At 40.9% G+C, this 17,609-nt stretch overlaps 1 protein-coding gene across 1 annotated transcript in view; it reads left to right on the plus strand.

Moving 5' to 3' along the window:
* shc3 (SHC (Src homology 2 domain containing) transforming protein 3) overlaps positions 1–17,609 on the plus strand; it is a 235,110-nt gene that overhangs the window by 128,617 nt on the left and 88,884 nt on the right. Inside the window, exon 6 of the mRNA XM_080188764.1 lies at positions 7,920–7,971. Within this exon, the coding sequence (XP_080044890.1) occupies positions 7,920–7,971 (52 nt within the window). The remainder of the gene's footprint in view (positions 1–7,919; positions 7,972–17,609) is intronic.

Genomic DNA, 17,609 nt, shown 5'->3' on the forward strand with positions numbered 1-17,609 from the left:
AAGTAGGTCGTGCCTTACTAACCTTATTGAGTTTTTTGAGAAAGTGACCAAAGAGGTGGATGGGGGTAAGGCAGTTGACGTGGTATATATGGATTTTAGTAAGGCGTTTGATAAGGTTCACCATGGTAGGCTTCTGCAGAAAATGCAGATGTATGAGATTGAGGGTAGTCTAGGAAATTGGATCAGGAATTGGCTGGCAGATAGGAGACAGAGGGTGGTGGTTGATGGTAAATATTCGTCATGGAGTTCGGTTATGAGTGGTGTGCCTCAGGGATCTGTTTTGGGGCCACTGCTGTTTGTAATTTTTATTAATGATCTGGATGAGGGTATAGTTGGGTGGATCAGTAAATTTGCTGATGACACCAAAGTCGGAGGTGTGGTAGATTGTGAGGAAGGGTGTCATAGTTTGCAGGGAGACTTAGACAGGTTGCAGAGCTGGGCCGAGAGGTGGCGGATGGAGTTTAATACGGAGAAGTGTGAGGTAATTCACTTTAGTAGGAACAACAGATGTGTCGAGTACAGGGCTAATGGGAGGACTTTGAATAGTGTGGGTGAACAGAGGGATCTAGGTGTATGTGTACATAGATCCCTGAAAGTTGGGAATCAAGTAGATAAGGTTGTTAAGAAGGCATACGGTGTCTTGGCGTTTATTGGTAGGGGGATTGAATTTAGGAGTCGCAGCATCATGTTGCAACTGTACACAACTCTGGTGCGGCCGCACTTGGAGTACTGTGTGCAGTTCTGGTCCCCACATTACAGGAAGGATGTGGAGGCTTTGGAGAGGGTGCAGAGGAGGTTTACCAGGATGTTGCCTGGTATGGAGTGGAGGTCCTATGAGGAGAGACTGAGGGATTTGGGGTTGTTTTCGCTAGAAAGAAGGCGGCTAAGAGGGGATCTTATTGAAACATATAAGATGGTTTAGATAGGGTGGATAGTGATAGCCTTTTTCCTCGGATGGAGAAAGCTAGCACGAGGGGGCATGGCTTTAAATTAAGGAGGGGTAGTTATAGGACGGATGTCAGGGGTAGGTTCTTTACCCAGAGGGTGGTGAGGGATTGGAATGCCCTGCCTGCTGCAGTTGTAAATGCGCCTAGTTTGGGGGCGTTTAAGAGATCCGTGGATAGGTTTATGGACGAAAAGGGATTGGTTTAGATTAGTGGGTCATTGTTTTTTAACTGGTCGGCGCAACATCGTGGGCCGAAGGGCCTGTTCTGCGCTGTTATGTTCTATGTTCTATGTTACCAATAGGTTGGGCTTGAAATGTTTTGTGTGCAATGAGAGAAAGTGTTGATCATGATGTCAGTCATGGGATGTGGAAAATAGCTGACAGATATTGGCCCATGCGTGTAACTTATTTTTGCCGTCAGAACTAAATCTAGATTTGAAGTCCAATGAAGTGGGTAATTTTAGATACCTCCAAGACTACAACCCAAATATACTTCCAATGGTTTCTGCCAGTTTTGCAACAGGCACATGAAGAAATGAAAAACCCATGAATAAGTCACAAAGCATTACTCAAACCATCCAAAGATCAAATAAATCTCAGTACATAATCAAATTTGCCACTTGCTATTGTAATCAAAAGATATACTATCTTCCACATTGTTCCATTTGACAGAGAATAATTAGGATACAATCACCATAGTTAGGATGAGAATCAGGGGATTTACAGGAAATGTTATCACACTGTGTAGTGAACTGAATAACATTATTTGTTTAATGATAATGTGAATTTTCCAAAAAAACAACTGTTTAAATACATATTCACACCAATATCTATCAATTAAAATAAAATAGTACAGTAACAGATCAGAAGAACAGGAGTGGGCCATTCGGCCCATCAGGTCCATTCTGTCCTTCAATCGAACCTGGGTTGGATTCCTGGCTTGGGCCACTGTCTGTGCAAAGTCTGCATGTTCTCCCTGTGTCTGTGAGTGTTTTCTCTGGGTGATCCAGTTTCTTCTCTCAGTGTGAAAGACGTGCTGGTTAGGTGTATTGGCTGTGCTAAATTCTCTCTCAGTGTACCTGAACAGGCGCCAGTGTGTAGCGACTATAAGATTTTCACAGTAACTTCATTACAATGTTAATGTAAGCCTACTTGTGACAATAAATAAATAACCTTTAAATTAGATCATAGCTGATGCCTCTTTCCTGCATTATCCCCATATCCCTTGATGTCAATTGTATCCAGAGATCTGTCAGTTTCTGCCTTGAACATGCTCAGTGATTGAGTTTCCATAGTCCTCTGGGATAGTGAAATCCAAAGATTCCCCACTCTCTGAATGACTGGTAGTTAGAAGCATGAATCTGAGTCATTGCAAACAGAAATTGAATGTATACATGACGAGGCATCTTAGCACCAAAGGGAATATAAACGCAATGAGGAGATATACATGAATTTAGAGACATTTCCAATAATTGAAGTAAAGGGGTAGAATTGTGAAAAACAAAACTGTGTAGTGCTGGATATTGTATAATTTTTTAAAAAAATAAATAGGATAATATAGATTATTCCAGTGATAAAATGATATTAATATTATTCAAACTCTCTGTCTTTTACCCCAAAATATGTTTTACGTTCCTTCATCCTTGTCTGAAGAAGACAGAAAGCAATTAAATTGTTTACACTTGTTGGATTTATCCATCCCATGATTTTGTTCTTTGTGGGTCAATTGTTTTGTGTCCATAGATTTGACATGCTACTTACTGGTGTAGTACAGATACAATTCTCAAACTGTTGGGACAGAAAGAACAAGATTAATCTCTGCAGTTTTAGGGGAAATTTAATTTGAGCCAATTATCATAGAACGTTAATGCGAAAGCAAAAAACTGTGAATGCTGGAAATCTGAAGTGAAAACAAAAAGTGCTGGACATACTCAGCAGTTCTGGCAGTATGTGTAGAGAGCAACCTTTATCCTTTTACCTCCTTCCATCCCATCGTCCAAATCCTCAAACCTTTCCAAGTTAAAAAGCAATGTACTTATATTTTTTCAGCTAAATATACCATATTCACTGCTCACAATGTATTCTCTCCTACACGGGGGAGACTAAACACAGATTGGCGATTGCTTAGTGGAATATCTCCATTCAGGCCACAAGCGTGACGCTGAGCTTCAGGTCACCTGTAATTTTATCTCTCTGCCCTCAGCTTTTGATCAGGTACTTTGCAGCCTCCTAGATTTGACATTTGAGGTTGACAGTTTCAGATCATAATTACTTCCCTGATTTTGGTTTACTTGCCCCATCCTGTTTTGCTTTGCACTATCATCCCTTTTGTCATTTAATTTCTCCTGCCTATTGCAGACTTTCCCTTTTGTTCTTTGCTTCTTTGAACATGTACTATGCTGTCTCAATGCTTGTTAAAAACTGTTACATCAGTAACCATTTTCCGGTTCTGGTGAAAGCTCATTGACCTGAAATGTTGGGCCTTACTTTTATCTTTGGGCCAAAGTCTCATTGAGAGGAGGTGGGCCTATTAACCTTGCCACTTGTGCACCGACACTACTTTATTTCTCTATCTCCACTCTGTTATTGTTGACTCATCCAGGAAGATGTCATAACAACATAAGAAATAGGAGCAGGAGTAGGCCATCTAGCCCTTCGAGTCTGCCCCGCCATTCAATAAGATCATGGCTGATCTGTCGTGTCTCAGTTCCACATTCCCGCCCTCTCCCCATAACCCTTAATCCCCTCGCTTATCAAAAACCTATCAACCCGCATCTTAAATATATTTAGCGAGGCAGCCTCCACCACTTCAACGGGCAGAGAATTCCAGAGATTCACCACCCTTTGAGTGAAGAAGTTCCTCCTCAACTCCGTTCTAAACCGCCCCCCCTTTATCTTGAGGCTGTGCCCTCTAGTCCTACTGTCCTTTCTGAGCGGGAAGAGTCTCTCCACCTCTATCCTATCCATCCCATTCATCATCTTATATGTCTCAATGAGATCTCCCCTCATTCTTCTAAACTCTAACGAGTACAAGCCTAGTTTATTCAGCCTCTCCTCATAGCTCAACCCCCTCAACTCCGGTATCAGCCTAGTAAACCTCCTCTGCACTCCGTCCAAGGCCAAAATATCCTTGCGTAAGTGCGGCGACCAAAACTGCACACAGTACTCCAGCTGCGGCCTCACCAGTGCTCTGTACAGTTGTCGGTTGTCTTTTTCTTAACAAACGGCCAGACTGGAGGAAAGGGATTAGAAAGGATTGGAAAAAAATTTACCAGTGTACAAATTGTAGCCCATTATCAGATATTCCAATATCTGGATTGTCTTGAGTGGAAAATATCTCATTCAGAGAGGTTATAACTGCTTCAGAGCTGAGCTCATGTAGCTTTTGCATCTCTATCCAGTGGGAATAACGATGATAAATACTTTCCTTTTGAATTGAAATAGACCTATACGAAAGTGTTCCCATGGTCTGGATGGAAAAGAGAAGGCAGAAGCGGTTCTTTCTGCCCCTGTCTATGAATGGCACAAGTTATGCAGTTAGGGACCATGTCTTCAAGGCAGTGTGAGATATCTTGTAATACCAAGATGTCCTTGGTGAAGCTTCTGGAGGATCTCCAGGTTGAGAATTTGTGGAACCATTAGCCGCTTATTAGATGGAAAGGTCATCAATAATGCTGATGTGCCAATGTTGTTTAAAGCACTGCCTCAGGACAAGGTTACTAGGAACATATCGTAGTCATCCATCAAGGGAGCATGTGCAAATCTGCACACATTCCTCAACTCACATTTAAGCCTCTTGAAATGATTGCCCTGTCTGTGCTGTTGCTGGCAAATATTGAGCGGTTAAGGGCATGAAGCCCGACAACATTTTTAACTTGGTCTTGTTTATGGATTTTTCAACTTAAGGATTAGGAGCAATACAGGTTTTTCCACTTAACAAGGAGCACTCCTGGGTCTGAATAATGTACAGGCCGCAGTCTAATGGCCCTGTTAGCCACAGGTCCAAATCCGTAATGGCCATGAATCTCACAAGTGGCCCTGAACAAAATGAGATCTCCACCCCCCCGCCTCCCCACCACCACCCCACCAGTCAGTGATGTGATTAGGTTCATGCCCATGCCAGGGAGGCAGTGCCAGGGTAACAGTGCCAGGTTGGTACTGCCAGGGGGCAGTCCCAAGGGTGGACCCTCTCTGGAGTCCAATTGAGGTGGGTGGGGGTGATACCTGCATTGGAGTTGAGGACAGCATTCCAATTCTAGTGAACGGGTGGGCTGGCACCGATGATTGTGGGGTTGGGGCACGTTGGGATAGAGTCTGTATTGCGGAGAGGAGCCACCCAGATGCTTGTGAGGTAACCCCAATCATTGCAGTTGATGGGGGAAGGGGTTGGGTTCCCAATGTCCGTGGGATTGGAGGATATGGTGGTGGGGGGGGGCATGCATTAATTTAACTATGAGATCGGGCACCCTTTCCAATCTCAGAATCCCAGCTTTGCTGACATCTTTAGGCCCTGTTCCTCCAGCAGGCTGTATGACCCTCAGAGAGCTGTGAAGTCAGGTGGAAAAGGCAGTTGGGAAGCTGGCGAATTTCACACAGCTTTTCTCACGTGATCTGGCACTGAGTGCAATTTTGGGATTCCTCCACCCATTGGGCGGGACTTTCTGGCCGCGCTTGACCCAAGAACAAAAAGTCCTGCCCAAGGTCATGAGACTTTTACATGGTCTGCCCTGCCTGCTCCGATTCCCGTGGAGGTGGAACAGGAAAATTCCTCCCATCATGTCTCATTTCTGTACCTTAATGTTGCATCAAACTGACCTTTGACTTTTAATTTGTTTACTCCTGGACCTGAAGTTTGATTGATAAAGATTGCAGAGTAGCTTTTTGCAGCCATTTAATCCCATCAAAAAGAACTGAGGCTCCAGCTCCTGCATTCCATTGAAATTCTATGCAATGTCACTGACTTTAGTGTTAGTGGCCTGGTATTGACTTTTGTTCTCTTTGACTTCACTGAGTCTGCTTCCTGTATTCCTTGTATAAAGTTTCCTTTGGCTTGTTGCTTAACAAACAGAAGCTTTTTTGAATGTCACATTATTTTAAAATGCTTCAACCATGATATTTTGCATTTTGGCTGGGATCTTCACCTCACCTAAGGACATGGGGGACATTGTTAAATAGCAGTTGGTGCCCTTTCAGTCCACTTCCCTGGCTGCTGCTGCAATGCATTTTCAGATTTGCACCCGATAAATTGAAGTGTTTTCCATGGCAATTCTTGCTCACCCCTCACAAATACTTGCTTTCACATTGGCTTGCCAAGCCAGCTGTAAATTATACTCAGCATCAATCTTCTCTAGCTTGTGGATAATCTAACAAGGTTTCTTATTAAGTCAACTTTTAACATTCAATCGAACAATAGAGTTCAATTGTAAATGAATTGACTCCTTCAACTGGTCTTCAACTTTGATGGTTGCCTGGATTATCTAGATGCTTGGTACCAGGAGGCAGTCACCCACTTATGACAGAGTCTTCTGATTTGGTCAGTGGTCAGGAACAGGATGGTGTGATTGTGAGTGAGGCACATAATGGGAACTAGAGGACAGGTTTGCAGGAGTGTCCGTCTCTGCATTCGTCCAAGAGGTTTCAGGTTCTCTCAGTTTATTTGGATCAGATTCTTTGGGGGCTGCAGGCTGCATGAACAAATTGACCATAGCACTAAGGTACAGGAAGCCATTCAACAGGGAGGAGAAGAAGGGATGTAGTGGTAGTAGGGGACAATATAGTGAGGGAATTGACACTAGTCTCTGCAACAGAGAGTAAGAGTCCAGATGGCTGTATTGCTTGCCCATTGCCTGGGTTGGGAATATTAGCTCAGGACTGGAGAGGAACTTTCAGTTGAGGGAAGAATCCAGTTGTTGAGATCCATATAGGTACCAGCTGAATAGGGAGAACTTGGAAAGAGGTTGAGAGAATGAGGATTTAGGCAAAATTAAAAAGCAGTGCCTCAAAGGTCATAATCTCTGGATTATCACCTGAGCTATGTGAAAATTGGCATAGGGTGCTTAAAATTAGAGCAATGAATAGGCTACTTAAAGACTTGTGGTAGAGGTGGGGTATGGTTTGTGGGGCACTGGTACTAGTATTGGGGAAAATTTGGAGCTGTACTGTTAGAACAGTTTACATCTGAACTTTGCTAGGATCAGTGTTCTTGTGAATCATATAATCAGGAAAGTAAATGGTTTTAAATTAAACAAGTTGGGGTGGGGGGGTGGTGGTGACGTAAAGGATCAAGCTTGGGTAGATGTAGCAAATCAAAGGCTAGATTCAAGGCAGCAGACCAAATCACCCTTTAACCTTCTAAATTCCAGGGAATACAATGTCAGTTTGTTTAATCTCTCCTCATAGATTAATTCTTGGAGTCCAGGTATTATTCTAGTCAATTTATATTTCCCTGTATTTATTATATTTTACGTCTCTTGACTAGATCCTCTTGCGCCATCCATTATTACCTGATTCCTGGAACAGGCAACCTTTCTATGTCAATGCCACTTGGTTCCTGGAGATTCCTGTAAGGAGCTTAGGTTGACCCAGGCTCCAGCTTCCCCTCCTTCCCTGTTACAAAGTTTTCAATCAGGCAGTTTATGTAAGTGAGAAGACTGGCTAATCCACAATATTAGTTCCACATCCAGATGGCAAGCTGAAAATCTGCGCGATGTTGCAATTTATGGTTCAGCTTACCAACATTTATATTGAAACTAAACATTTAGATGAAGCATTTCCTGATTTTATTTTTACTTTGATCAGTAACCTTCACGAAGACTTTACACAAATTGAGTGCAAGAGAAAATAATGAGAACAAACCTATGTTTAATGTTTTGTATTTTTGTTCTCTTATAGAAATGCTTCTTGGTAGAGAATGAAATGAAGTACGTTGAATCTTCCATCATATTGAACTATTTCTCTGCTTTATACATAACAGGACACCACAGACTATGTTGCATATGTGGCAAAGGACCCAGTGAATCGGCGAGGTAGTGAACGTTTTTATACATTTTTAGATTGTCACTCATTAAGTTTATGCTTTTATAGAATTAAACTAAACTGAAAATGAGGAAAGATTTCTTCAGTATAATACTTACATCAAATTTGTAAGAACATTTATGAGAGTGGATCTCAAATCCCTACAGGGCTTCAGCACTCTTTACCTTTGTAATCTCCTCCAGTCTTACAACGCTCCAAGATCTCTGGATTCGCTAATGCCAGTCTCCTGTGCACCCCCATTTTCTCCACCACTGGTAGCCGTGCCTTCAGTTACATAGGTCCTAAGTTATGGAATTCCCTCCCTATAATTTTCCACCTCTTCATTCTACTTTCCTCCTCCAAGGTTTAGGGTCTTGAGCTTTAAAACCCTTTTAATTTAAACAAACTTTAAGATCTGATTTTTAAAATTTCTAGTTAGTTATGCTTGACATACAAGGTACAAAAAACAAGTATTTATGGATCAAGTAGAATTTATTAAGCAAGATTTTGCATATACTTAACAACAAGCATTGAAGGTAACGTAGAAGTTTCTCATCTCTCAAGGTCCAAAGAAATCCTGGTGTTGTCAGCACAGAATGATGTTCCTCTTTTTTGCCTTTGAAGTGATGTTGAACTGTGTCCAGAAGAGTCATATACCCCAGAAGCCGTGGTAATGCTGTGCCAATAAGAATTACAATTTCTTAACTTTTATCTGCAGCTCCCCCATTCCTCCTTTTTTATGGAGATAGTCCAAATTCACTCATCCTATTGACACAATTTATCTCATGTCATCCCACTTTTGCAGAAACCCCTGTTGTACAGGTCATAAACACCAGAAGTTTACATTCCGTTGCAAATAAACGCACATCTTCCAGCTACAGACAAGCCATAAACAGACACATTCTTTTGTCAATACATCTTAACCCAAACTTACACTAAAGCTATTAAAATCAACAATTAAGACCATTTCTTATCATAATATCAGAGAATAAACGTTTTCCCTCGCTGGTATTGATTCATCAAAGCAGCATGGTTTGTTTAAACACTGTCATCCTAAGTTCAAGCTACTTTAGCCATTCCTTCAAACTAATTTAAAAACAAAAACCTAGTCATATTTTGGCCATTAAGACAGCTTCAGCTCAAGTGAGTTCCATCATAAAACAGTAAAACAAGTTTGTTATTTCACAAACATCTGCTTTTCTTGTTTCCCAACCACCTTGACTGTTAATTGCCCAACAACTGAACTGTTTAATTTTAAACTGTGTTTACAGAATAAAATCCCATAGATATTGCAGATTATAACAATTTATAGAATTCTCAAAATCTTACACTTTTTTAATTCCACCTTTTTTTGTCATCTCACCTAATGTCCTCTTTGTATACATTGTTTTACAATGGTCCTGTGAAACGTCTTGGGATAGTTCATTATATTAAAGGTATTATATAACTTTCAGTTAATCATACTGATGGCATTCTATTCCAAAAACACATCTGCACCCCTGAAAATTAAATTGCACTGTAACTTGCATCAAAAAATTCACATAAAGACTAAATAATCAGTTTAAAAATGTGTAAACATATTACAATCATGTAGTAATAAAAATAGACAAAAAAATTCAACAGGGAAGTGTTGAATGGAATGTTAATTGGAGAGTGAATTTGGAGTAAAATTACATTAAAATTACAATTCATTGAAAACCCCAAAACATTTAAGAATGTAAAAACAAGGAGCTGGAGCAGGCAATGCAGCCCCTTGAGTATGCTCCACCATTCAATACAATCATGGCTGATCTCATCTTGGCTTCATCTCCACTTTCCTGCCCGTTCTCAATAGCCCTTTAATTCATTGTTAATTAAAAATCTGTCTGTCTCTTCCTTAAATGATTCAAATGTCCCACCATCCACCGTACTCTGGGGTAGTGAATTCCACAAATTCCCAATCCTTTGAGAGAAGTAGTTTCTCCTCATCTCTGTTTTAAATCTGCTACCTGTTATCCTAAAACTAACCTCTTGCTCTAGATTGTCCCAGAAGATAAACCCCTCATCTCTGGAATCAATCCAGTGAACCTGCCTCTAATGCCAGTACATCCTTCCTCAACTAAAGGGACCAAAACTATACACAGTACTCCAGGTGCAATCTCACCAATGTCTTGATTGGTGATCACTTCCTCACATTTATTCTCGATTCCTTTCACTATAAATGCCAAAATTCCATTTGTTTTCCGAATTACTTGCTGTACCTGCATACCAGTTTTTTGCAATTCATGCTCGGGGGCGCCCAGGTCCCTCTGCACTGAAGTACCCTGAAGTCTCTCTCCATTTAGTCAATAAGTTGCCTTTCCATTTTTCCCGATAAAAATGGATAACCTCACACTTATCCACATCAAACTCCATCTGTCACACTTTGGTCCACTCATCTAACCTATCTATACTGATTTGTTAATTTCTTATTTCCTCATTGCAACGTATAACCCCACCTATTTTAGTGTCATCCGCAAATTTGGCTATAATTTTTTTTTCTCTTTATCCAAGTCATTATTATAGATTGTAAATAGTTGGGACACAAGGACCGAACCCTGTGGCACCCCACTAGTTGCATCTTGCCAACCAGAAAAAAAAAACATTTATCCCAACTCTGTGCCTTCTGTCAGTTAGCCAGTCTGCTATCCAAGCTAATAACTTACACCCAACCCCCTATGATCTTATTTTGTCTATTAATCTTCTCTGCAGCACCTTATCAAACACCTTCCTGAAGTACAGATACACTATGTCTACAGGATCCCCGTAATCTATTTGACTTGTTACATCTTTGAAGAATTCTAGAAAATTAGTCAAACACAATTTACCTTTCATAAAACCATGCTGACTGTGATGGATTGTATTTTGACTTTCCAAATATTCTGTTATTACTTCCTTAAAAATGGATTCTAACAATTTCCCAATAACAGATCTTAAACTAACTGGTCTATAGTTTCCTACTTTCTATCTCCTTCCCTTTTTGAAGAACGGTGTTCCATTAGCATTTTTCCAATCCACTGGAACTGTAGCTACACCCAGAGAATTTTTGAATATTATAGCCAATGGAGCCACTTTCTCTGCTGTCACTTCCTTTAATCCCCTAGGATATAGGCCATCAAGCCCTGGAGACTTGTCTGTCTTTAATCCCAATAGTTTGTTGAGTACTAGTTCTCTATTGATGATGAGTGTTCTAAGTTCCTCCCTTTCTGTTTCGCCTGCATTATCTGTTACTATTGGGGTGTTACTGTTGTCCTCCACTGTGAAACTGAGGCAAAATATTGATTTAGTGTCTCTGCTATTTCTCTGTTCCCCACTATTAATTCTCTGGTCTCATCCTCCAAAGGATCAACATTCACTTTGGAACATAGAACACAACAACACAGTACAGGCCCTTCGGCTCTCAATGTTGTGCCAAGCTATGTCCAAACCCAAGATCAAGCTATCCCACTCCCTATAATTCTGGTGTGCTCCATGTGCCTATCCAATAACCGCTTGAAAGTTCCTAAAGTGTCTGACTCCACTTTAGTTACTCTCTTTTCTTTTATATACTAATAGAAGCTTTTTTGTTTTCCTTTTTTATAGGAATAGAATTTAAGGATTAGAATTACATCAATGATAATTTTCCATCCTGAATCTTACAGGGCTGAATTTAGTTTTGTCCTGTAATTCAGTAGATTTCATTACGGATTTTCTGAACTTAGTACAAATATTGTTGGTATAATGTTGTTATGTTGGTCATTTAAAGATATTGCTATATATGGCATACAGAGAAACTCTCTTCCATGAATGTGAACACAAAGTACACAAATATGTCTGCTAAGTTGCACTTAAAAATAACACATGGAAGTCTTTGATTAGGGGCTAATTTTAAGGAAAGTTAACCCACTAAAATAATACATTTGTATAAAAAATATTGGACAGTGGAGTCATAAACATGTTTATTAAGAGTTGGTGCTAATATTTTCAACAGTAATTTGTAGACTTTGTTGCATTACAATGTATAGCAAAGCATAAAGGTGCTGTGCTTGCAATGTACGTGTTATTATACGCTGAGATTAATCACTGTAATGCAGCCATTACTTAAGTTAATATCTACAGTCCATTGTTGATTCCTAGGTAGTAACGAAGTTATAACATATTTCTATCCTGGGGCTTCCCTCTGACATTTCTTTGCATTGGTTTTATGCTCATGAAATTTGATCTATGGACACTAACCAATTTACTAAAGGCTCCGGTATAGTGGACTGGTAGTACCTGCATGTTTTAGCTAGAGGTGTATTGCCTAACATATTGGTGAAGGTGGGAACACTGGTGTCATAGCACACAATCAAGTTGTTCAATCTGAGATATGATTTATTTAAATTATCTTGCTGCATTTCTTGCAGGATCTGTTTTCAGTTTTCAAATGTAGCTCAGTAGTTGATATCGGGAAGTGTTTCTGCCCCTAGGGACAGAGGATGTCCTTCCTCCTATCCACTGCCTGCAGCAGGCCTTCCAAGGCAGCAAGTCACATCTTTTGTGCTCTTTCAGAACTTGGTGCTTCAGTCATTTCTTTTCTGATGTTTGCAGCCAGCATGCCCCATCTCTTTGCGAAATGTTGGCCCTATTTAGGAGGCATTATAGATATCCAATAATCTTCCCATGTAGCGTTTCTATAGTACCATTAATATCCTCTAATGCTCAAATCAGTTGCAACAAGTACATGCAATGTTTAATTCCAGGCCATGCCTCAGGATTATTCTGCATCATGTATCTCTCCAATACAATATGTATTAACAAAGGGAGGTTCTTCTGATTTCCTTGATAACTTATTGGGTCAAATATTCCAGGTGAGATAACCATCCATAAAGCATAGGAACAGGAATAGGCCATTCTGTCCCTTCAGCCTGTCTGCCATTCAGTTAGATCTTGCCTTTTTTGTGCTTATTTCTATTTACCTCCTATATCTATAGTCCTTTGATTCCAATTTTCTTCCCACACCATAATATCTTGATACATTTACTTAATAAAAATCAGTCTTCTACAGTCTTGAGGTTAGAAGGAATGCTAAATTTCAATGGACCCAACATTCATCGGCTGTTTGGAATTGAATTCCATGGTTGCACCATGGTTCCACACTTTAATGGAAAAACTGCTTCCTGATTTCATTCCCAAATGGCGATGTTCAGTTTTCATGTTTGTGCCCCCTTTTCCTGGATTCCCCCATATGAGTAGCTTCTCTGCATCTTTACTGCTGATTTTTTCTTTCAATTCAAATTCCTCAAATAAATTATCCCTCAACCTTCTAAACTCAAGAAGGTACAACTCATGTTTATGCATCCTGTTCTCATAATTCAATTATTTTGTACTTGGCACCTATCTTTCGGGTGAATCTGTCCTATATTTCCTCCAAGGCCAATATATCCTTTGTGAAATTCAGTACCCAGAACTGAACTCAAATGAAATCTGACCAAGGTTCTGTACAAATGAAGCACAACCTCTTTTGCACACTAACCCTCATGAGGTAAAGGCTAACACTGCATTAGTCTTTGATTAATGTCTTGTACCTGCACACTAGCTTTTATCTGGAATCATGAATCCCTTTGCTTCTCCACATTTCGATGTTAAAAAATATTCCAATTTGTCTTTCTTGGATTCATTATTACATTCTGATTATTAGATTACACTCCCTTTATCCCTACTCTGCCTGCTACCCCCCAGTTAATTATCAACTCAAGTCCTAAGGTTACCAGCGTTTCATGTTTTGTTTTATTCGCTGATCATTTTTATGCAGCACCATATCAAATTCTTTCTGGAAATTCTTAAAGGCAACATTCATAAATACCCCTCTTGTTAATAACCTCATCAAAAGATCCAACTTATTTAGTCAGATATGATCTCTTTATAAAGCCATGCTGATTTGTCGATCAGATCATATTTTTAAATGCTTTGTCATTATCCTTAATGATAGATTCCAGTAACTTATCCACAACCCAGATTAAATTGACGTTGTAGTGGCTGGGTTACTGTCTCTCTCCTGTCTTAAATAGTGGAGTGACGTTGCAGTTTCCTAACATGAAGGTGCCATTTTTGAATGCATAAGCTTTGGAAAATAATGACAAATACATCTGCAATTTTTCCATCTATTGCTTCTGATATTCTAGGCTGGAAACCATCAGGACAAGGAGATTTGTTAATCTTAAATCCAATAGGTTTTTTTTCTCCCATTTTCCCTGCTATTCAATCCAGTAAGTTCTTCCCTTTAATTATTGTTACGTTCCCTTAGCTAGCGATATATTGTCTTCTTCCTCCATTGTGAAACGGATATACAGTATTCATTTAACAAATCTGTTGTTTCCTTATGATGCATGATAGTCTCCCTGGCATTCATATTTATCTTACCATTTTCTGGATAGATGTTGATCCTGGGGTGAAAGCAAATTGGCCTATGTTGAATGCTGAAATCGGACATTTTACATTTTTCCTGATTTTATTTTCAGAGATTTCATTGGAAATTATAATTGGGAGAGATGCAAAATGGACTGGCAACTCACTACCTGTTTTACATGATTTTACAAACTATAAATCCCCTTTTCTTTATATTTACAAAAACTGAAAGCTCCTAGATTCAAGATTCAAACCTGGATCGATGTTCAATTAGCTCATCTCAGCCAGTATGTACACAAAACAGGAGGTAGTGGTGTAGTATTGTCACTGAGCTAGTAATTCAGAAAGCCAGGATAGCGCTCTGGGTTCGAATCCCATCATGGCAGATGTGAAATTTGAATTCAATAAAAATCTGGAATTATAAGTCTCATCTTGAAACCATAATTGTAAAAACTCATCTGGGTCACTAATGTCTTTTAGGGGAGGAAATCTGCTGTCCTCACCTGGTCTGGCTTACATGTGTCTTTGGAGCCACAGCAATGTGGTTGACTATATAATGCCCTCTAAAGCTATTCAAAGGAATCAACTGTAAAAAAATTATAAAAGGAATGAAACCAAACAGACCACTCGGCATCGACTTAGGCACCAGAAATGACAGTGGCACACCCAGCCTGCAAAGTTATTCTTACTAACAGCTGACTCACAAAGGAGTCAAACAACAGTCTGGTATAGTCATACACATGGAATCAAGCCTTACAGATAATGTCCCAGATGCCACCATTAAAATCCCTTAATATATCCTGTCCTATAGGCAGAAGTGGCAGTGTACAGTCGGGAAGGAGTTGTCCTCAACATCAACTCTGAACCCCATGAAGTCTCATGGCATCAGGTCAAACATGGGCAAGGAAACCTCCTGCAGATTACCATATACCATCTCTGCTCAGCTGATAAAACAGTACTCCTCCATGTTGAACATCACTTGAATGAAGCATTAAGATGGCAAGGGTGCAGACTTACCATGGGTGGGACATTTCAATGTCCATCACCAAGAGTAGCTCAGTAGTACCAATAGAGACTGAGCTGGCCAGGCCCTAAAGGACATAGCTGCAACAGTGGTAAGAGAACGAACAAGAGGGAAAAATATATTTGACTTCATCCTCACCCCAGTGCGCCTGTTGCAGATGTATCTGTCCATGACAGTATCAGGTGGGAATGACCACCATACAATGCTTGTGGAGATGAAGTCCAGCCTTCACACTGAGGATACCCTCCATCGTGTTGAGTGGCACTATCACAGTGCTAAATGGAATACATTTTGAATGGACCTAGCAAACCAAGACTGGGCTTGGTTTGAGATGCTGTGGGCCATTAGTAGCAGCAGAATTGTTCTCAACCACAATCTGTAACCTCATGGCCTGGCACATTCCTCACACTACCATTATCACCAAGCCAGAAGATAAACCCTGGTTTAACAAAGAATGCAAGAAGTCATGCCAGGAGCAGCACAAGATACACTAAAAATCCTGTCAACATGGTTAAGCTGCACTATAGGAATACTTGCACGCAAAACAGCATAAGAAGCAAGTGATAGACAGAGCAAAGCAATTGCACAACCAATGGATTGGATCTGCAGTCCTGCCACATCCAGCTATGAATGATGATGGACAATTAAATAACTCACTGGAGGAGGTGACTCTACGAATATCCACATCCCCAATGATGGGAGGAAGAACTCAGCACATCAGTGCAAAAGATAAGGCTGAAATATTTGCAACAGTCTTTAGCTAGAAGTGCGGAATGGATTATACATCTTGACCTCCTCCAGTGGTCCCCAGCATCACAGCTGCTGGTCTTCAGCCAATTCGATTCACAAACTGATACCAAGAAAGGGCTGAAGGCACTGGATACTGGAGACGCTATGGGCCCTGACATTCTAGCAATATTACAAAGACTTGTGCTTCAGAACAATCCATGTCCTGAGCTAAGCTGTTCTAGTACAGCTACGACACTGGTATCTACCTCACAATGTGGAAAATTGTGCAAGTATGTCTTGCACACAAAGCAAGACAAATCCAACCCAGTCAATTGCCATCCCATAAGTCTACTTTTGATCATCAGTGAAGTGATGAAAGGCGTCAAATATCAAATAGATATTTGATATGCAATAAACTGTTCATTGATGCTCAGTTTGTGTTCTGCCAGGGCCACTCAGCTTCAGACCACATTACAGCCTTGGTTCAAATATAGACAAAAGGGCTGGACTTCAGAGGTGACATGAGAGTGACTGTCCTTGACATCAAGGGCCCAATTTTACCATCAAGTTGTGCCCATTTTCAGGCACGAAAACTTGATAAAGTCAGGTGTGAGATGAGTAGTGTGATCTGCAACCTCCTCCGAGCCAGTTCCCCCTTTACCAAGGCCCGAAAATGGTCGCAATCAGGACCACGCCTAAAATAGGAGTGACAGCCACTTAAATACATCTGCATGCATTTAAATTGACTTAATAGGCTTCACTCCCAACCTTACCAGCACTTCCCCTTTTACCACCGCGTTTGCCCATCTAGAATCGATGCGAAACAAACATGCTCCACAAAAATCCAATTTGGGAGCTCCAGTTAATGAGGAGGTAAGTGCTGAGCGTCCGACGGCTCTCTGCTTGAGATTGGTGGGGATGTGGGGGGTAAGAGGGGTCTGACGGTTCTCTGCTTGAGATGGGGGTAAGAGGGGGGTCCGCTGCCACTCTGCCTGAGATCAGTGAGGGGTAAGGGGGAGGTCCGCTGCCACTCTGCCTGAGATCAGTGAGGGGTAAGGGGGAGGGGCCCGCGATTGGTCTGGGTGATAGCAGTGTGGGGGGATAAGGGGTCAGTAATGTTGTGGGGGGGAGGTGCAATGTCTGTGGGGGCCAGGGGGAGGCATTATCTGGCCCAGAGGGGAAATGTAGGGAGTAGTGTTCTTTTTTTTTGCATATGCGCAGTTGGAGGCCCCAATCGGAGGATTTTGAGCATTTTAAGCCCCACCTCCAGGCTTGTGCTGCGCAAATTGGAATTGCTACTATTTTTTCAGGGGGAGTGCGTATGGGGACACCTGAAAATGTCTAGAAATCAGATCTGAAACACTCCCAGATTCAAGTCTGCCTAGCACTTAGAATCAAAATGATAAAATGGGGCCCCAAGCGTGGCACCAAGGAGACCAAGAAAAACGGGAATCAGTGGAAATCAGGGGGAAAACTCACCACTGGTTGGAGCCATACCTAACACAAAGATTA

The sequence above is a fragment of the Carcharhinus amblyrhynchos genome, chromosome 5, assembly GCF_965287045.1.
Source record: "Carcharhinus amblyrhynchos chromosome 5, sCarAmb.v2.hapA, whole genome shotgun sequence".
Taxonomy (NCBI): domain Eukaryota; kingdom Metazoa; phylum Chordata; class Chondrichthyes; order Carcharhiniformes; family Carcharhinidae; genus Carcharhinus; species Carcharhinus amblyrhynchos.